Below are 22,448 nucleotides of genomic sequence, written 5' to 3'. Positions count from 1 at the left end.
GTGCATACTGACTTGAGAGTCACCCAAGGAGGCAAGGGAAACTTATCTGCATGGTAAAGAATTTGCATTTTGATGCCACTAACTTGGATGCTACTGACTGAAGAGGCTGTGAAGATTTTCTTGATGATGGCTTTGAAGAATAAATTGTATTTTGACCAGTTAGGATTGGTGCAGTCATTTAATTTTTGCTGTTGACAGGAGGGAGGTGATAATTAACTAGAAAACACTTTTACATCCTTCTAGCAAGCCACATGATTGTTGTCATCCATTTGTGTTGTGCCCTTGCAGCAAATAGGATGGGGAAAATCAGGTGGTGAATAGAGCAAGAGCTGGATAGACAGGAAGCACACTGGATCTGGGCTGTTTTGGTTCTCAGGAGTTGTCCCTCCAGTTGAGGATTGATGAGGGCAAAGCCAAGAGTAGTGGAGGCCTCTCATTGCTCAGTTGTAATAAACAGTAAGTGGGTCACACAGAATCATCCTTCAGTCTCTTCACAGCCCACTGAGTCTATCACTATGATCAGATCTTGTTTGTTTGAATAGGGATTTACTCAATGGCAGGGAAATCTGTTTTAGCTGAAGTAATTTTATGTCCCAGTTTCTTGGGTGTTGATTGTGAGTGAATGTGGTTAATTACCGGGGTTCAGCTAACAAACAATATCTCATTAAGCTTCAGTGACTCGGTTGCTTTTGTTCACATGTCTTTCTCCTGTGTCTCTGCCTTAGGCAGTGACTTGAATTACCACTGCTGACAGACCAGTCCCTAATTCAGTCATGGCTTCTTCCTGCCAGTCATGAGGAAAAAAAAGAGCAGCAAACCATCTGCTGCCTGCACTAATTGCTTCATGATTGCATTAATTGTTCTGGCTGAAAGTACGGTTGTTACTTGGCTGATTCTTACCACATAATTGCAGAACTACTGCATGCTTCTCCATTTTCTGCATAAAGGAGCTACAAATCAGAAGGAAACTCCAGACACAGTAAAGCAGTGCTTGTAAGGCAAAGGCTTTTTGGAGGTCTTGTACATGTAAGCTCTCGTGGGTTTAATCAGCTTGCTTGTAGAATGAGGGGCTGTATTTTATGGGAGTATTACTTATGTATTACTGTGTAATCTTCAAAAGTGGTTTGCTGTGTAATCAGACCGTGGAATATAAGAGCATCTAGTTCATGTGGAGACTTCTTCTGCTATTCAGATGGGTCAGGCACACAGAGGAGTGGTTAGTATTCAGCCAGGAATAACAGAGCTATTTGAGGAAATGAAATAAAGGTGAAATTGGGAAACACAAGTCAGACAGGCAAAATGCAGACTTGTAATTGCCCAGCTGAGGAATAAATGCATAAAGGCACTCAAGTACTGAAAGGCAGCAACAGAGGCTGAAAAGCAGGTTTAAAACTGAGTTGTTGTTGCTTCTTCATTCTCATTTTAAAGTAACTCTTGAAAAGCAAGGTGCCCCAAATTAAAGGAGCCCTGCCAACATAGCAGTAGTAAATGAAGAGGTTTATGTTTTGGGTTTTTTTTCTTTCTTTATCCATTTTGGTCTTTTCCAAATGTCTGTTTTCATCTGCCTACCTTTATTTGCTGTGTGTATCATGCTGAAGAGGAATGTTAGGGACTGATACTTGTCTGTATTTCTAAAGTGCTGAAATTTGGCAAATCGGGATTCTGATACTTCTGGGAGAACATATCTTTTTACATCAAACCATATCATCTTCTTAATTTTCCTGCATTAAAGGATGTCCACTCCTCATGCATGTAAGTGAAAGAGAAAGGTATTCTTATATCTGGGATGACAGAGAAACCACTTAGAGAAGAGATGCAGATTCATGTGGCCACAGGATGTCTGTGAGAGAGCAGGCCAACACTTAAAAGTACCTTCAGCCCCGTCTATCCATGTGTTTTGGTCTAATACTTTTGTCTGACAGTAGAGTATCTGCCATAGATGTAGTCAGTATTCACTCTTCAAGATGTGATGGGCTGTTCTGATGGCACTCCGTAATTTTGAAACCTTTCATTTCACTGCATTAGGATCTTTTTAGGGTGTATCTGCTTGGAAAAGGATGACACACAGAACCTCCAGGGGTTCCTTTCAACATAAATTATTCTTTTTCTATTTACACTCTCTCAGTTTCAATGGTAACAGTAATTTCTTACTTAGACCAGAGACGGGAGAAAAAATCCAGATTAATTTTCTCATAAATTGCATCATAGGTAAAAATTAAAAGAAGCAAAAAAAAGCAAAAAATAAACCAAAACAAAAAAACAGACTAACCAAACAAAACAACAACAAGAAACAAAAACCAACCAACCAACCAAAACCAAAAAACCCCAAAAACCAAACAAACAAAACCAAACCAAGCCAAAAAACCCAACAGAAAACCCCCAAAAACAGTTACCATCAAGTGACCTCTTTTTTTTTTTTTTTTTTTTTTTTTTTTTTTTTTTTGCTACACTGCTGACAGCAGTGGTGACAACAATTCAGAGGACTATTCACTTGGGCTAATGTTAGCTGAGGGAGGCTAATCCCATCTAAAATTAATGGAGAGGAAAAAAGCTTCTCAAGAGTGGTAGGCATTAGCCACTTTGAATCATCCTCTGGAAAAGCCTATCTCTTTTGACAGACTGTGGACACAACCAGGGAACTAGTTTGCATAAAGCTAATATTAGCCTGTGTGAATAACTGCCCCTTTCCCTGTGGCATCACTCCTGCAACAGTCTGCACTATTTGTGTTAATATTTGGGGCACCACTAATAATCCAAGCCAGTTTTCCAGCAGACTTGGTACTCTTTGATGCACATTGCTGAAGATGGAAAAAGTAACAAGTAATTTCCATATTAAAAGTTGTTTGCCCCAGCTTTTGCAGCGTTGCACTCTCTGCTTGATCTTGGATATCTCTTCTGGGTTACCAGCACTTGTGCCAGGGATGCATTGGGCTTTCCTCGGGAAGGCCTTGTGACTGCTGCTCCCTGTTTTTAAGGCATTCCGTGTTTTTAAGCAAGTGATGCACAGAAATACCCTCATGTGTAGCTAGGGCTGTATGTGAGGACTCGGAGCACAGATACCAGTTAGGCACCATGGGTGATAACACATCTTGCACACAACCCTTTGCAAATATCCCTTGCTATCTCTAGGCAAATTGATAAGTTTGGTGGCAGCTAGCATTCTGAAAATAAACAAGGAAGGGACATCAAAAGAAGATTAATGATGCCAGATTGTCTCTTTTATTTTTTTTTCTTTCCTTTTTAAATTGGCCATAAGCCAGTGTAGAAAATGTGTTGAAAAATATAGTTTCCTGGAGTACCCATCAGTCTTTTACAGACCTCACTAAGCATAACGTGCTGGGGTAACAATTTAAAATAAAGAATGGAATTAAAAGTGATAGGAATCTCTAATGTTGTTTCCTACTCTAATAATACAGAGGAAAAAGAAAAAAATCAACTAGCAGAGCCCAGTGGAAGATAGATTTCTGGACCAGGAGTGGGATCAGTGAATCAGAAGGAAAAACTTCCAAGCAGTAATCACTGTGCTCTTTACCACTGACTCACTCATCTTTAGGCAAATCAACATATCCTTGCTTATCCATCTGTATAAACATCAGCCCTCTGTACCCTTAGAGAACTTATTCTTTTTCTGGTTTGGGATCCTGGATACATACTTTTAGTTAAGGGTAGAGCTGTTCTTTTTCTGCAAGATTTTCTGTGTTCTATATAACTCCACTTTTCCTACTTCAATGAAAAAAAAAAGACTTTTTCTGTTCCATCAGAGTTGGGTGGTTCACTGGATTAGGAATAAGGACAGGTACTCCATATTGCTGGGTGTGCTACTGACCTCTGTGGTGTTGAGCAACTCCTGTCACTTTTCTGCACGTGACTCACCTCTGTCTTCTCTGTCATTTGGCTGAGTGCAATCTCCAAAAGGTCTCCAGTTTCTTATTATACAAAGTGCCTGTCAACACTACATTCACTCAAAGCCATAGGTTTTAATATAATGCAAATGATGAACAATAATTTATTTTTAAATTTAAAGCTATGCATGTGTGCATGAAAATTCTGACACTTTGCCCTAAATTCTGCCAAAGTAAGCCTTTTCTCTTCTGTTTTCATTCAAATACAGTGCACTTTTTAAACAAAAATGTGCTTATTTATTGCAGTTATCTAAGCAATTATGAATCTACTTAGTAAATTTACAACACAGAAGAAAGCCAGTGCTGGCTACCCTGTTGCCTGTAACAGAGATAGTTTTTTTCAGTAGAGAAGGGAATTAGCCTTGAGGACAGCATACTAAGTGGAGTGGTAAATTCATCATCCTTTGGACTTGAGATTGGGTGTCTTTCCAAACGATACAATCTAGTTCAGCCATCAGTTGTTGGCCTGAATAATTCTCTCTACTGCTTGAGTTACTGGTAAAGATGGTGCAGCATCTGTTAGGAGGAGAACACACTGATAATATTAGAGGCTTCTTCTGTCTTTAAAATATATATGCCAGTCAGAGTCCTTTAAACACCTCCTGGTAAAAAAATATGTTTCCTGTCACTTTTTTAGCATATGAGTTGAATGAACTGGGGACATCATCCTATTGCAGTTGCTTGCAAACTGCCACAAAATCAGAATACTGGCTGATGTGGGTCATAGCTGACAGTGTGTGAGGAGTTATTGAGGGACAGGTGGGAAGAAAACTGAGGGTCATCTTCAGGGTGCTTTGGTGTGCTGAACATTCACAAAAGCAATTGCTGTGTTGTGACCATACCGAACAACTCTGCATGGCAGTAGCATGGGGGTCATCAGCAAAAGCAGCTGCAGAGCTGCAGACATCACTGGTGTTTGAATGGGCTGTGAAGCAGGTATCTGACAGCTTTATCACTCTGATATGTTTCCATCAGCATTCAATAAACACCAATTATTGGGTGACCTTATTGATGGTTCTGAATGCGTGATTAATGCATTGCCTGCAACTTAAAATGTTCAAAGTCTATGCAGCCTCCTGTGAACTTTATTGCTTCATGGATATTTAAGCTTCTTAACAGTGGAACTTACAAATAGATCAAAGATCAGGGAAGTAAATGAGTATCAGCCCTGTAGTCCGTTTCTGTCTGTTTTATTTTAGGAAAGAAATACCATGCATGATTTCAGGTTCTTTTTTATACAAAACATACTGTTGTTTTAAATGCAGTTTAGAAAAGAAAAACCTGGTCTATAGCCTGATTCAAGGAACAGCAGCATACCTCCCAACCTTTGGCTGCTCTGAAGAAAAATGCCCTGTGCAGCAATTTCTTTAAATGTAATGTACTTTGTTTGGCACCCAAGTAAGCTGCACTGGATGCATGTGGGGAACATGTGTCCATCCAAATCCCTGTTCATTCCATTTCATTCCTATTTCAAGATGTCTCTTTTGCCACTGTGGAAACTTTTCTCCCACTGTGATAATTTTTCATTCAACAGGTAGAGTCAGGGGCAAAGGTGTGTGAAAGATCATAAAGGACTCTTGTCTATGCCTATATAAACATGTTCAATCTGAAGTCCTTCTCTGATGCACTAACGCCACTTTTTCTGCAGACTGCATAGAAAGTAAAAGAAATGAAAGAGAGATTTAAATTGAGTACATCACCAAATTGCAGCAATCCACGATGCCTTCCCTACTGCTCTTTGCTTTCCTGAGATGTTAGATCAGTTCAAAATATGGTCTTTCACAGTTTAGTAATACTTGAAAAATGCTCTTATGAACAATGAGAATGATGACTGAAACCTTGTAGAAGACTAGAATTTCTTCAAATGCACCTGCATTTGTAGTAGTAGTAAAAGTAGTAGTTGTAAAGTACAATTTATCAGCAATAAATTTATTTTGCATAAATGAATGAGAAGAAAAAGGATTTTCTGGCATATATTTAAAATTGTGTTGTTGCATCTTCAGAAAAAAAAAATATCCAGTTGGACTCTGTTATGTTTATAGTTAAAGCTAAACTGCTTTTGGGATGTTGCATTCTCTGTTGAATTTGAAATTTGGGGAAAAGAAAGATCTCTCAAAATATTTATATGGTTCACCAGTGCAAAATCTGTGGCTAAGGTGCAATGGTGTTTTGAGGATTTTTGTATGTGAACCAATGGTGTGTGAAGGGGTGAGGGGCAAACAGCATGAGTAGCATTAGTTTTAATCATCTCATAGAAACATGAGGAAGTGTAAGAGTCAAGAAGTCAGCATATGTGAAGAAAGTACCAGGAGCACTGGCTAGTAGAAACCTTCTCATGGAATGAGAGGTGAATTTGAATCAAACCCAGTGCTTTCAGAGCTGTTCTGAACTAGTTTTCCAGTTGCATCTGTGGTGTTTTTTTTTTTTTTTTTTTTTTTAGGTCAATAATGTAGTATAGATTGATATTTTGGTCTGATCTGTGTCCAGGGAGAATGAGTTGAGAGTGCATGGAAACTAGAGGTGAGAGAAAGAGAGACTTTTCTTTTCAGAATGTTAGACCAAAGCTGGTAAACCCAGTCAACTCAGTCTCCATGATGTATTCTATTATAACTTGCTAGGAGAAATCTCTGTAGTAAAATAAAAATAATAGAAACTACTAACTTTCTCAAAGTATTTCCCTAATGTCACTTCCAACATGCAATTTAAATCACCCTTTATTTAACCAGGTTTTGAATTTCTATGTGCATATTTTTTCTTGCGTGAGATTAAATCATTATATAAAATTTAATATCCTCATCAGCATAGGAAGCACATGGAACTGCCACATGATTCAAGATCTCTATGTGGAGAAGCATCAGAATCAAATATTTAATCCAATTATTTTAAATGCTGAATGATGAAACATCATGGACACTCAGGGTCAGTTGTATCTGCAGCAATCTATGAAGGCAGTAAAGTGAAGTTGGAGGCACAAGACATTCCTCACATAACAGCTTTGGCTAGGAAAATTCATCTGTTGGAAACAGAAGGGGTGATGGTAGGTCTTGACTGGCATAATGACCCTTCAGGTGGTATTATATCAGAATGGGTGGGTCGAATAAAACCCAGTTATTCTTAATGAAACATTTTGGAAAAAAATCATGTTTTCTCCCTATATTTTATAGAATTTACTTGGGTTTTTTTATACTGTGAAATGCAAAAGAAAAAATTAGTCAAGTCTGAAGTTGGTACTGGAAAGATCAGGAAATTAGAAGGGGAAAAGAATAATACATGGCAACTGTATCCTGCTGTTACCTAGATATCCCAGAGCATTTTAAGGTGAATCTTACATTATCCCTATGAAAAACATGAGCAGCTCTTGGGCTTCTCATACAGGCTGGGAAACAAAAAAGAGGGAGGGGGAGTATCATATCATGTCTGGTGTAGATAAGGAAAGAAGTTCAGTTGTCAGCTTTCCTTACTCCCAGAGACAGTGGTGTCGTGTTGTGAGAGGGCTGGGGAATTGTCTCACCATTCAAAGGGTTTATTTGAATCCCTGCTCAGCCTCAGAAGGTATTTGTAACCTCAGAACAGCCTTTTCTTTTCCTTTGCATTTCTTTTTTCTTATATAAATGAGGTAGGCGGTAGGTTTCTACTTCACAGAATATTAAGATTTAAAAAAGTAAAACAAAGCAAACCCAGACTGTTTAATGGTTGTTACACAATCTGCATGTTACACAGAAAAATAAATGTAGAAGAGAAGAAGCAATAAGAGAATTATTCCCTGATGAACAAGGGTCAAATCTGAGAGATCAATACAAGATTTGTACTTCATAACAGTTTTGTCTCTGTGAAAACAGAAATGACAGCTTGGCCCTCAGATGAAAACATACAATAAAATTGTAATAGGTTCCTTTTCTATCTGTGCTTGAAAAATAAGTGTAGCAAAGAACATTCTCTAACTTCAGTCTAATAATGCAAATTGTCATCAGACAGCAGTGCTTGCCAAAGAAAACAAAATGTCATCTTGGAAGGGACTGCATGCACAAGGCTATCACAAGAAGTCCCTGGAGAGAGAGGGATTTTGTAACAAGAGCAAAATGCCATGCTGGGTTTAAAAAATATCCATTCAAGCACTACAATTGCTAAAAGGGGAAAAATAATCCCAGCTGTATCATAACCAATACTTGACAAAAACATAGCCTTCAAATACTTCTTTTTTTTTCAGTCCAACTGAATTAACTAGGTTTAAAAATTAATGATACTTAGAATAAAAAAGCTGAAAAAATCCTTACTGCAAATTTTTTAGGGGGGAGGTAGGGTGGTTGTACATAAGGTGGGGAAATCCTCCTTTGCTAAAGACACATTAGTGCTGCTTGTGCTTCTGTGAGTCAGTAAAAGCCAAAGCTGGTGCTGAGATAATGGCAGAGGATGAAAAACCTTCTAATGTCTGGTTATGAAAGTGTCTTATCAAAGACAATGAGAGCTTTGGATATGGGCTCCCAGGGAGCTGGTATTTCCCTTTGAGAGCTGTTGCCTTTTCTCACATGCTGTCTCCAGCTCACTGGGCACTGGCTTCTAATTTAACAGTCCAGCCCTGACAGTAGAATTGCTGGATCCATTTCCTACATTTGAAACAGACTTAAAAACTCTTTCATTTCTGCAGTTATTCGCCTGAATCACATCTTCCTCAGGGCACAGATTAGGAGAAAGCAGGGCTGTCTGGGTGCTCTGCAGCATCACAGCCTCCATCCTCGTGGGGGAATTGAAGCATGCTCCAGGTCAAGGCCCCTCTGGAGGAAGGGCTGTGCTGGAAGAGCCAGAGGGAAGCTGTGGCACCGGGGCGGTCCAGCACTGGGCACTCAGTGGGGATGCAGGTGGGGAGCAGGGCGCTACACGAGCACAGTGAAAGCTTTCGAAGGTTGCGATTAATTCATTCTGGGCACCGTTACTGTCACCAGCAAATTCAGAGAGGGAATAACCTGCTAGAAGTTGTGCTCAGGGAAACCAGAGAGGGATAAAGGTGAGAGATAAAAAGTGGGAAAACAAGATTCAATATGATGACTTCAGCTGTCGGAACATCAGTGTCCCTGGAAAGCTTGCATCCTACTTATCCCTGGTCTGGAAATACAGAGATATTTGCTGAGTCTGGATTGCTCCTTGTTCTTAATTAAAGGATCACATGAGCTATATTGAAACTTAAATTACTGTATGTCAAAGACAGTACTTAGCATAGAAGAAACTACTTTACCATGAAAAGAAAAACTTTGACATCAGTGAGATAATAGGTAACAGCAATAGTTTATTGTTATGATGTTTATATTTGCTGCAATTATAAAAAAAAGGTCTAGAAATGGATTTTGAGTGTGAAGGAGGGAAAATACTTCCTGTAATAGTAAAGTCCTTGAATAGATGACCTTAAATCACTTCAAAAAGTGGTTGTTCAATGTTCCAAGAGATTTTCTTTAATTTCCAAAAATAAAAGTGTTCCTTTGTTCTAGTTAGTGTTTCCTAAAGTTTCAAATAAAAATGTATCTATAATCTTCTACATAAGGAAAAATAACAGACTCACTGAAGTTTTAAAATTGGATGCACTTCTAGCCACAGAACTAAACTGTTTTCCCCTCTTCTTACTCTTGTTATCTTCTGTCCCCTCTACCTTCTTCCCTCTCTCTTCTTTGACAGTATTCAAGAGAAGAGGAGATGAAAGAGGTGAATTTTTAGCTTTTATATTTCAAAGTAAATGTTAACACATGCCAGTCTACTCTTTACTAAAAATCTATTTCAATTAGTTTCTCCATGTTCTTAAAATTTTTTAACATAGGAAAGGTATGGATATTGGGTTTTGCATTTGTAATCAATATCCAAATAATAGACCTCAAAGTTTTTTTACATCCCAGTCTCATAATTCTTAAAATACATTCAAATAGTCTTTTTTTGAACACAGAGGTTTTAAATAATCATTTTTTCTTCTGGTATTCTCAAAGACATCCATCTTTCCTACCAATTCTCTGCTGCTTCATGTTCCAAAAAAAAATTGCCATAATTTGCACATAAAGATTCAGGTCATCTGCATTTTATGCAAAATACTTTAAGAGATGTCATGAAAAGAGAGATAATAGTTCAAAAAACAATGTCCAACATCTGCCTTGACAGTAAAGGGGACTGACCAAATCTACCAGGCAAAGAAAGGAAGGGAAACAGGATGAATCTGCAAGAAAAGTGTAGGGCTGACTGCCTCTCAGTCCTTCCATATGATAAATTTGAAGCTAAATTAAGCAAAAGAAATAAGAGAACCCAAGTGATCCTTCCTTCTACTGGCCTTCTGAGAATTACTTGATGGCAGCACTTAGGGAGAGCAGCTGTTTGTAAGTGCTCTGTAATAGTAACATTTGTATATCATTCCATAAAGACATGTCAGAAGATTTATAATACCTGTAACGTGCCTTTTTGCTGACCTTTCTCAGGCTGGTTTGGTATTTATCATGGAAAGATTTTCTGAAATGATTGATGTGTTTGGATATTGTTTGCGTAATCAGACGAGGAGAAGGTGTCACGTTGTCGGCAGGAGAAGGACAAGAGCAGAGGGAGGATCACACATTTCCTTGGAACAAGTAAACTGTGCTGTTTCAACTCATCCAGTCCTGCAAGGGAAGTCTAGACATGTTAGAACATTTTTTGGTGCTAGATTGACAAAGCTTCCTAAGGATGGCAATGCTAATGGAAAAACAATGTTCTTCTGAACATAATATTGAGAAAGGCAACTGGATGATGAATTTTCGTTCAGGGCAGGTTGCTGGGTTTACCCATAAAGTGATCCCTCAGGTACTACCAGTTGTGTCCCATATCACATATCTCAGTATTCTCTATGCCAATAAAAGGTACCACAGACATGTTTCAGCTGCCCCAGTTGTGTCCCTTTGAGACTGGGATGAATAAAAATCTAAGACCACACTGTCTTAGAAGCGGTGGAGGGTTTTTCAGGTTAATTTCTCTGTTATCGTTGTGTTTTACTGTGATTCATGACTGTTTGTTTTTGTCCACAGCTATTCAGTTCTGTGGAGTTTGGCAGAAGATGGTTGCTTCTTCATGAGGGAGTTACACCAAACAGGTTCTACTGGTAAGAGCAAAACCCTCTTCCTGTTTTCCTTGACACAGCTTCCCCTGGCATACAGAGGTGTTGAATGAGGTCTTGAAGGCAAGGTGGCTGAATACAGTCTGCGCCACTGATTTGTTGAGATTAATTCAGAACTGGTACGAAAGGGGCATTATGTGTTTATATGACATTGGAAGACTGGGTCTTTGATCTAAGAGTCATGCAGAACTGAAATATGCTGAATAATTGTCTGAAGAAAGCATTGATTTAGGATGGGAGAATGAAGAGTTCAGTCTGGTCCTGCTACAATAAAGGGACAAAGGCTGAAGTCTTGGAGGACAGCAGCATTTCTGCCACAGATAGACAGCCTCTAGTGGCTGGTGTTGTCCTTTAAATTACTGTTAGACCTGCTTAGTCCTTGAAATTGAGCATGTTTCCACTAGGCAGAAATCAGTGTAACTTTGACTTACATAGAAAAGAAAGCTAAGAGATGAAGAAGACACTGAACTTTTTTTCCCCTGCAAACATGGTTGTATAGTCCAAATCAAATATAAGGTTTTCTTGTGTTTTGGTGAAAATCTATGGGACTTCTCATCAGTTCTTTATGGAAGCATTAGTCTGCCTGTGAGTAGAAGTGGGCTTGTGTCCTATGACTATGCCTTTGGAAGAGAAGCTTTTGATAAAATAGTCATCTTGAAATTGGGAGGAGCTGAACCAATGATTAAAAGGAGACCAGCATGGTAGTTTCTAAACTACATTTTATGTCAAATCTACAGGTTTTGAACATAGCAAGATTCATGAGTGGTTCAGTCAAATATTTTCTTTTAATTTATAAAAGAAGGAAGAGCTCTAGGTCAAATTTACTTCTAAAGTTGAATTTATATTTAGTCTGCAAAGGATTGACCAGAGATTTTGTTTGCTGCTTCTGCTTTTTAATTCTTTCTCAGAAACTGTGTTAGCTGAAGCTAATGCAAGCTAAATTCCATTTTTAACTTGAACTCATTTCTGTGGGAGTGTCTGTATAGACAGTCACATGTATGTTTATATCACTATTTCTGTCCTGCAGGACTCCTAACAGGGTCTCAAAATGTCAGATGCAAACACAGAGTTCTACACATCTTCTGGTTTTTTTCTGGGCTAATAAAAGCAGAGAGTCATAGAAATCTGGGTACCCTGTCATTGAGACATCCAACAAAACTGTAATTGCTGAAGGGGCTCAGAGGGCTGAAAAGACTGTCCCTATTCCTGGACCCCCATGTCCTGTATAGTACTCCAAGCCTTTTGAAGTTCCCTGTCATTGCTTACAGTTCTGGTTTATTGTGAAATGAGCTGATGGATGCCTGCAATAAGAAAAATTTTGAAGCTATAATTTTCCCTTTCTGTGGAGCTCTAATTTTAAGGCCTCTTAGAACCTAACAAATAAGGAACTTAGGCTTGAGCTTCAAAGACAAACAGCATGTTGAAAGATGAAAAAATGTTCCAGCCACCCATCCAATTTCCCTACAGCCATCCACAAAGCATGAAACTGCAAGCCTGTATTTTCACCTTGAACAGAATGCCCCTTGCATAACACACCTCAGTGTAAGCTAGACTGTACTTTTGCTGTCAAAAGTGAGAATAATACAACTTGTGGAGACACTGTTGCATCTCATTCTGGTATATTTATGATGATCATAATGACCCTAGGACAAAAGAATAATTTTAGCTACAATTCTATGGACAGTGTCAGTCTTCAAGCACATCCACAGTAGAAAACAGCTGTGCCTGTGTGACTGAGAGCAGCACAGAGAGCAGCACTGGGCTTTAATATGCATTTCCATTCTATGCTTGAGGATACAGCAGCACTGAAATGCTGAATCAGAAGGGAAGCCCTTTGCACTCAAGGCGTGGTCACAGTTGGCTCCCCATGCAAGAAGAGCAGAAGGGAACTGGGGCCTAAGAGGGTGCAGAAGTACAGCTGAAATCCAGATTTCTGCAGCACCACCTCTGTAGCCAGTGCTGGTGTACAAGTTGGGTAAAGCCTTGCTCAGTGCCCTGTGATTTGTAGTTGGTTTGGCTTTTTAAATTTATTACTATATTTTTTAGCTTGTAAATATGCAGAGTGTAATCAACCTGAAAAGTGAGAAGACTGATTTCACTTATTCTTAAGAGCAGAAGTAAATAGTGAAGTAAAATGTCCTGAAGTCACAACTTAAAGCAGAATGTGGGGATACTCTCTCCTATTCCTGGTGCTTTATCTAAACCAAATGGCTTTGAAGGGATCAACCAGGACACAGCTGTACTGGGCAGAGAATGAGGGAAATATTCTGATATCTAAGGAAGGCTGAGGAGTTGCTTTAGTACAGATTACTTCCAGCTCTCTCTAAACTAGGACTTCTCTAAAATTGGAAGACACAAAGCAAGGCCTCTGGCATCAGGCCTTCTTGAGGCTGCATTTAGTTACGCTGCTTGTTTTGACAGGGAAGGTGCACCTGGTAGACTTTAAAGACTTTTACATGGGTTTGAATGGTTGATGAAAGTAAAAATGCATTTTCTTGATTGCTCACTGATATTTTCATTGCCATTTTAGCTTGTCATGTTGCCTTGTAAATAGCTTTTGGGTCACTCAAAAGTCTTGTGAATAACCTCCACTGAGCTTGCTAGTTTTAGTCTTGAGAAGGCTCTACCTGCAAACACTGTCAGAGAAGCTGTAGTGTCAGCTTTGTTTCTTGTATCTGTTGCCAAGAGAATTTTCTTCTTTACTTGCTTATTTTTGGTTGCTTTGTGAAACACCTCTTCCTCCTACCACTCCAGAGGAATTTAAACCCCTGAAGAAAAACAGTCTTATGATGCTTGCTACATAACTCTGAGGAAACACTCTGTGTAGACACAGTTCCTTGTAGTCCACATGTACTTCTTATTCTTACATCCTCTTTCATAAAGAGGAGCCACTAATATGGAAATAAAATATTTTTTATTCAAAGCTCTTCTGTTCCTCATTTTTGTTCTTCCACCTGCAGCTCTAAGTGATGCCCTGACATCCACACTTGTGATGAAAGAGATGTAATATCACTCTATGAAAGGAGATATCAGGTGGGAGATGATCAGATGAAGTCAAACCTTTAAAATGAGAGGTGACTGGAGACTTCCTGTCTTAAAAACATCAATCAAAAATCAAAATAAAACAAATGTTGGAAAAAGAGATCTGTAATCTTCTACTTCATTAAAATATTGTTAGGACACACTTGTGACTGGTCAGGCTTTAGTGATGGGCTGCTCTAACTGACACCTCTAATGATTTCTGTAATTTGGGTATCATCACATTTCTGTTTGCATAATGGGGTGTGAAAGTGGTGTACTGAGGAAAATGTACTCCCCTCAGAGAGTCAACCACATATCATGTGTCAGGTGGAGACTTGGAAGAATCCACACTGCATACAGGCAGTGTATGCAGTGGCACAGCAGTTCTGTACTGTATCAACAATTTTTTTTTTATTATTTTTGCAGTAGCCTCTTGAGATTTTTCTGTTAAATGTACTGTGACAGAAAAATGCATGGAAGTTATCAAGGTACTTGGTAATTCTGGAACTGTGTGCTCTGTGAAAATACCCTAATTACTAGGAAGGAATATTCTAAGCAATATTAATTCAGCAGTGTAATACAGAAACAAGTTAATATACATGGATTATAGCTGATAGCAAAGTGTTTACTAATGTAGTTGGCATTAGGGAAAGAGAATGCAGTAGATTCTACTCAAAAGAGATGAATAAAAATGCTTTATTTAAATACTTCTGCATTTATTTTTCTGATACTTGGTGATTTTTGGTATACATTCCTAATATGAAATCTTGATGGTGTAGAAGCTGGTTTGTAGTGAATAGAAATGTGAACACAATTGGTGAACTGGTTGCACTGGGAATTGTTGCTTTTTTCTTCCTTTTTTAGAGTGGTTCAGTCATCTAGTCAATGTTCAATAGTGATACTTTGTGACTTACAAATCCAAACATCCATGGCCAGTAGTTGCAGAAAAGCTGCTCAAAGTGCATATAGTCCAATATGGCAAAAATATAAATGCAGACATTTGTTGGTCATTAAAAGCCAGGTTTTTATTCTGGCCCTCAGATCAAGTCATGCCTTCCACCAGAAATTATTTCCTTAAAGTCAGTAAGTCATCAGAGCTAGCCCTAAAAAAAAAAAAAAAAAGAAAAAAAAAGTTAAAAATATAATTAAAATTTGTCAAAATGTAATAGTTTTTGATCAAAATGAGACATTTTTCTGAAAAGTTTCTCATCTAATTCTAATCAAAACTTAATCTTGAGAAAGTTGGAGGGGGAGGAAAGAAACAAAAATAATAAAAGTGTCTTAAAAACTAACATAAAATGAACAATAGAAAAGCCCAACCAGTAAATTAGATCATCAGGTTACAATCATTATCTCTAACAGTGGTATTGATTTTATTTTTTTACTTGTGTTGCACCCAGACAAGCAAGTAGAAGAAATACAAAAATAATAGTACTCCATACTTCAAGAAGATCGGAAGGCTGTAACAACAAGGGGGCTGGAGCACCTCTCCTGTGAGGCTGAGAGACCTGGAGATGTTCAGTCTGGAGAAGAGAAGGCTCTGGGGAGACCTTAGAGCACCTTCCAGTGCCTGAAACGGGCTACAGGAGAGCTGGAGAGGGTCTTTTGCCAAGGACATGGAGGGATATGACAAGGGGTAATGGCTTCAAGCTGAAAAAGAGCAGGTCTAGATTAGATATTGGGAGGAAATTCTTTACTTCTGGGGTGGTGGGGCATTGGCACAGGTTGCCCAGAGAAGCTGTAGAAGTTGGAAGTGTTGAAGGCCAAGCTGGATGGGGCTTTGAGCAACCTGATTTGTGGAGGGTGTCCCTGCCATGGCAGGAAAACTGGAACTAGAGATGATCTTTAGGATCCACTCCAACCCACATGTTTTATGATTTCCAGTAGCATCACATGTCCACGATATTAATGATTCCCTGAAGAAATTAAAGGAGATATGTAGTTTGTTAAGACATGTTGCTAGGTCTCCACTCAGTCTTACGTTTTTTTGAGTATGAGCAGAAGAAAATGGAGGCAAACACTGTAAAATAGTAAGCCAACCAAAATTTCCATCAAATAATACAAAAATATGCACACACACTGAAGGGGAGAAAAGCCTGTAAGCAGTTGGGAGGACAGATAAGTTGATAGGGCTATATTTGTGTTTCTTTTATGAGTAGTAGCAAAGAAAGTTAATGTTCACAGTATAATTATAGAGTATATATATTTTCTTTTTCAGAGGAGGCTGAAGACTGTATTTTAAAAGCTCTGACTGTGTTCACTGGAGCAACTGAAAGAGCTGAAAATCAAGGGGATGAGGTGTCAAAACCCTGTTAAAAACTTCATTATATTCAAGCACTTGGAGCAAGCTGGGTGCTCTGTCCCAGTGTTTCTGTCAGTTCTTGGCTTGGTGAGATTTGCCCACCCACCCAGGTGGGCTGAGGCTATTTAAATGCCTCAGTGCCTGGGCTGTGTACAAATGATGCTGTGTATGGCTGAACAAGACCTTTTAATCACTGCAGGGCATCTGCTGGAAGCTGATGGGAAAGATGCCAATCAAAGTGCATTGTGACAGCCTGTCCAGAAAATCATCCACTTGATCTAACACACAAGCCTTATTCAGTGAGTTGAAGGGGAGAAATTTCATTTAAAATGTTTTTTCATAGCTTAAATATGGTGGTTATGGGTACATGCCAGAGAAGCCCACGACAGTTTTCAGCAGGTGTGAATGAAGTTAATGTTCATCTGATTGGGCCTTTTGGGACCCAGTCTGGTTGATGCATAGGTTGGTGTGTTTTAGTTTTCCCAATTCAGCAGCTATTTCTTAAAAAATCATCCAGAGATACTGTATAAAGGAGTACAGACTCCCATGAGCTTCCGCTTTTCGACATCATCCACTTTCCCTCATTAAAGTTCTGCAGAAGTAGTCAGGCATCCATTCACCACATTCAAAATCTTGATTTGGGGGCTAATCAGTAACAGGAGCCTGCAGTGCCGTGCAGGACCCTGGAACGTGTCAGTCTCCAGCAGGCATTGGACTAAGCAGCTCTCTAAGATTGCTCTGTGTGCACCTATAAAGGACAGACTTTGAGAAGGTGAAGCAGTGCACAGGTAAATCACCTGTGGATTTGTCTAGATCTGTGTCAGGAAGGTTGCTGTGTTCTCTTGTATGTTTAATGAGCAGCATACTGTGTTACTTTCCACTCCTGCTCTAAGTGACTTGCTGGCCTCCTCCAGAGCTGCCTGACCGGGCCACAGCATTACAAGATGGGAGAGACAAGGTCTTAACACAGTAGGAAATTGTGATCCTGTTAGACTGTACCAGCAGAGAAACTGTAAATCAGGTAGGTTTGGTTCGTGATATCAAGAAGGGGAGCTCAGAGGCTATAACTAGAGGGTACTTTCCTCCTCCTTTCTCTTCAAGCTGGCTTGAAGTCTTACGTTTCCTGCAATATAAGAAAAAGAGATATAGGATTGAAGGGCTATCTTAAAATCGGGATCTAGTCCTGGTTAACTGAGTTTTATCCACTTAGTTTAGATCCTCATTTTAAGACATTCCTCCCACCCTATGTTACCAGCAATAGACAGCTACCTCCTGAAATTTGCATCCATCTATTTAAGAGTTTTAGCTAAGTTTCCTCTCTGGAGCTTCCCATGGGGAGCTATGGTAGTACAGCAGCAGGGGAGAAGGCTTCCTTGGCTGCTGCCCTCAAAGTTGTGTGGTATGTAGACCACAGAGTGTGGAAGGGTGTGGGTCATTATGCACTAGGGCTCTAAAAAGTGGTGGGATGGTGAAAGTGACTCCCATAGCCTGAAAGTCTCACCACTACCCCCAGTTACCTACTCACCTGTTTCAGTGTTAGCAGCAGCAGCCATCTGCTTTCCTGGGTCAGTGCTGTGAGGTGGCACAATTAGGAGAAGTTGGGCTTTACTCACTGCACTGCTGTTTTCTATCAGTTCTAAAGAAAGGGTGACAAACTGACTAAAGCAAACCATAGAATGGATTTGGCCCAGTGGCTGCCAGTTGAATTGCACCAAATTGTATCATGTGATTGGACAATGTGGGAAAGAATAGTGCAGAGATGGAGCAGGGAAAACCTAAATAAATTATGGTCAGGGGAGATTATTAGCCAGATGTAAAGAAATGAATTGCTGATTTATGCCTATCTGGAATTTGTCTGTGTTTCTAAAACATGTCAGGAAGATGTGGTTAGGAGATGTTAAATCTAGAAAGCAGTCTTTAAAGTATGTTCCAGGAATAGTAAAATCTGTGAAATTTCACATAATAGGGACTGAACTAAAGATACCAGAATTGCCTCCCACACTAAGCTCCCTGGGGCAGATTCACTGACCTCTGCAAGCAAAAAAAGGAACAGAGTATCTGCAAAGTCTTCATGGAGTCAATATAGTAGTAAAAGAAAAAGGAGCCCAGAGGACTCTCAGGCTCTATTTTTGTCTCTGCCACATAGCAACTGTGTGATCTTGGTCAAATCAATGAGGCCCCTGTGCTCTTGACTAATCAGTGAAGTTTATCTATAAAGCTGAGAACAAAAATTTTCCTCAGCCCCTATTTCTAACTTGGTCTGCTTGTCTTGTACTTTTCCATAGGTCTTGAACAAATCAGTACCATGCAGAGAAGGTTACTTAAAGGTTGATTGTCAAGTGCTTTTGTATCTTTGGACAAAAAGCTCCCTGTTCAGTGCTACATTTTACTATTTTTATGAATGGCAATTAGAATTTAGTGTTATAGAAACATCAGTGAGACCAAAAAAATTGATGCTACCTAAGACAACATGAGCGTCATTCACTGCTGTTGTTTTCATTCTGTCCTTTAAAACAAAACCAAAAACCTGCCATTCACTGAGCTGGAGGAAGGTGTCACTTTTTTAACATGAAGTGACAGATATGTCCAGAGGAAGTGGAGGAGCTGGTTTTGCATTGGCAAGATTTACGATAAGGGATTCGCATGAGTGCTGAGGCTAAAGGAAGATAAATCCCTAAAGGCAAATTCTAACAATAATTGAATTACAAAGCCATTATCATGTGCTGAACAAAGCAACTTTATAGCTTTATTGTGACAGGATAAAGCTTGTTAGAATATTTATGCTCACAGGACAACTTTGGCATAAGGATCTCTAGGAGTACATTCCCTCTTCCACATGACTGTTGCAGCTAGTTAGTTTTTCTGTGTATGTGGAGATGGGGATTTGCTCAAATTGGGACTAGGAAGAGAGATTGCTGAGGGTCAGGAGGCATCTTAAATATATAGCTTGTTAAGAACAAAGCCATCTGCGAAATGCAGCTGAGGCACATGAGTATTTTTCATGCTGAGTAGTCAAACTGGATTTTCCAAGCAATGTCACTTTTCAGTTTGGCATTGTACTGCAGCCACCTCTGAGCTACTCCCACTCAGCACTGATAATCTCAAAATGGCCAGAACTGTGTGGATCTTGTCCCATCCACCTTAATAGAGACATGCTGTTATGCCATTTGTCTGCCAGCCTTTGCTGCATGAACAAGTCATACCTGTTTCCCCCCAAAGCGGGTGAGGTATGGTCACAGGAGTCCTAATTCTGCATTTGGTCACTTCCTCTGAGACATGGAAAAGCTGCATAAGGCCTCTGTGTCCATATAAAGAATGAGGGACATTCACACTGGTTCTGTCTGTGAAAAGGACAATGGTAGCATTTGGCATTCTGGGCCATTTGCCTCAAAGAGTCTATAAAATAACAATGCCTTCTACTGCCTGTCTTAAAAGATGTTTAGTCTTTGCTGCTGTGAGCATGTATGATACAAGAAATACATATGAAAAGATTGTCATTGAGTTTCTTGTGCATATAGTGCCAGATACAGTGTGTCTGTGTCTGAAGTCAAGCATCCAAAACCAAAGGCACCCAAAGCTGCTTTCCAGAATGCACAAATCCTTGAGATGCAGTCCTTATTGTCTGGTGTTTTGAGTTCATTGTTTATGAAAAAATGGTAGTTTGAAATTAAGTGCAGCAAGTAGAAGCTTTTGCTTTCTTCACAATGATGCCTTTTTGCAGTTCTGAGTGGTCTGACTGCCTTGCAAGCCTCATCAGTTCCCAGCATCCATAAACAATTGCTTTTGTCCCTGGAAGTGAAAAAAGATAGAAGAGGTGGGAACCCCAGGATAACAGGGTCTCTATTGAATTTTCTTGGCTCAGAGGAGCTGACGGGCCAAGGAAGCCAAGGTTTTAGAAATGTTTCAGACAAAGAAGATGGCAAGGGGTTGGTCACTACAGAAATATGCCAACTAGCATTTACTGTGCAATGGGCAGTGCCAGGCTGCTTTTGTTTAGTTCAGCCTAGTTCCAAACCAGGGGATGATTTGGGGTCTTTTCCCTGTGCTGCTTCTCACGGTGGATGCGGAATCTGCATTCAGAGCAATTACTGTGCTGCAGCCAGTGGTATCGATTTGTGAGGCTCTCAAGTGCAGATAACTACTTAGCAGGCTTGATACTGATTAAAATTTTAGGAAGCAACTTTGTAATAGGACCATGGGGGTCCTAAATATTTCAAAATGTAAGCATCTTCCGTGTAAAGGCAGTGAGGTCACTGCCTTGCACTCCCTTTGGCTTTTCTAAATCCTCCATTTCCCAAAAGATTTTTTTCTTTTCCTTTTTCTTTTTTCAAAACATCCAGACAATTATACCAACAAAACACTTAAAGGTAATCAGAAAAATACAATAGGCACCATTCAACAGAAAGCATTGCAAGGATATCCCTGGTGTCCTTAAGTTTCTGGGAGTGTTACAGAAAGCATGAGATTAAAGGGACGGAAAAAGGACATGCTGGCATTTTACCACAAAGTGAAAACATAGACTGAGGCAAGAAGAAAAGTTAGTGGGTATATGATTGTTTAGTCTTTGAGTAGAGATGCTGAAAGGGAAGAATGGATTTGATAAATATGAGAAGAAAGCACTGCCTGCCTAGTGAACAGAAGTTGCTCAGAATAGGAAATGGCGAATTTGGGACTATTGTTTATTTTTAGAGAGATTTCTGAGAGAAGTCAGTAGCTGAGTGGGTCCCAGAATGTTGTTCATCTGTCCCCCTGTTGTTTCTAGGGCACTTGGTTTATCAGCTGTTGAGCACACAGCACTCTTCCTCATCTGCCTTGGGAAGCATTGTATTGCCCATGTTGCATTGACTATGTGCACAAAAGATAATGAAGTGCAGTGGGCACTTGTATTAAATTAGAAACACTGAGTTGGAGGCTTTGGTGCTCTCTTGGGCCAATCCAGCATGTAGTTTCCTTCTTCCACATCTGAAGCTTATTTTTTTTTGATCATTTTAGCTTTGGTTTAAGAACCTCCCAGTCTGGTCGGGAATGGAATTTCTTTGTAATCAGTTATTCATTCTTCTTCATATTGACCCAATGGGTTTAAAACTTTTACTTAAAAATACTCAGGTGTAGAAGTACGTTGGCTTTCTCATCTTCTAAATATAATGCTTTTTTTTTTTTTTTTTTTTCCCCAGCCAAATGAAGGAGACAAGAAAACCCACTGATAGAGTAGCTGGATGCTTGGTAGTGTTGTGATTGATTTGGTTGACATACTAAAAATTCAAGAATTCTGATATATATCCTACAGTTCCTAACACCTTTTTTCCAGTAGATGTTTTAGGAACAGATTGTCCTATGCATGTGAAAGGATATGTCTGTCTTCCTAGAGACAGCATGTTCTCAGGGGCTGTACAACCAAAAGCACAATATTTATCTCTTGTGTATGCTCACTGTGGTCAAAATTGCATTTCTGAATGTCTCTTAGGCTTTTATAGAGTAAATAATAAAGCTGATGTGAGCTATATAAAACATTTATCAAAAAAAAAAAGACTGCTCAGGACATTCAATTACTCCTTTAATTGCAATCTATAACTCATCTGTAATTTGTGTTTTTAAAATTAGGCAATAAACGTATTTCAGGTCTGTTGTGTTTTCTACTTTGGGACCTTTATGTGATCACATGTGGGTGTCTGTAGTGTGGGTGTCCAGACATCTTAAATTCAATGGAGAGAAACAGGCCTTTCTAGTAGATAAATAATATGAATTGATCATAAATTCATGAGAAGTTATGATAAATTCTCATAAAGTAAAGAAATATCCTAGGGCTACCATGGAACAAGACAGCATGATCAAAAAAAAAGTGCCATTACAAAAATGCTGCTCAGTAAGCTCTCAGCAGAATCCAAATGGAAGTGATGTGTTTCTGGCTGTCAGCTCTGTACAGTTAATAATGATTTGAGCAGATGTGTATTTGTATTTTGCTTGCTCCTTACAACTGATTTTTCATGTCGGCATTTAATAATATGGGCCTGACCATGACCTTGTGCTGTCACAAATAAATAAGCCAATTGTATATCAAAACAATGAAATGTGTATTTTCTAATGTAGGGAGAAAGATCTGGCAGATAGG

General features: G+C 39.3%; 1 protein-coding gene across 4 annotated transcripts in view; it reads left to right on the top strand.

Annotated features, from left to right (window-relative positions):
- LOC137478275 (VPS10 domain-containing receptor SorCS1-like) overlaps positions 1 to 22,448 on the top strand; it is a 261,330-nt gene that overhangs the window by 160,154 nt on the left and 78,728 nt on the right. For all 4 annotated transcript variants that reach the window (XM_068198011.1, XM_068198008.1, XM_068198009.1 and 1 more), the window contains exon 5: positions 10,928 to 11,001. In XM_068198011.1, the coding sequence (XP_068054112.1) occupies positions 10,928 to 11,001 (74 nt within the window). The remainder of the gene's footprint in view (positions 1 to 10,927; positions 11,002 to 22,448) is intronic.

This window comes from Anomalospiza imberbis, chromosome 8 (assembly GCF_031753505.1).
Source record: "Anomalospiza imberbis isolate Cuckoo-Finch-1a 21T00152 chromosome 8, ASM3175350v1, whole genome shotgun sequence".
NCBI lineage: Eukaryota > Metazoa > Chordata > Aves > Passeriformes > Viduidae > Anomalospiza > Anomalospiza imberbis.
Note: the sequence above shows the minus strand (reverse complement) of the source record. Positions and strands in the feature narration are given on the sequence as shown.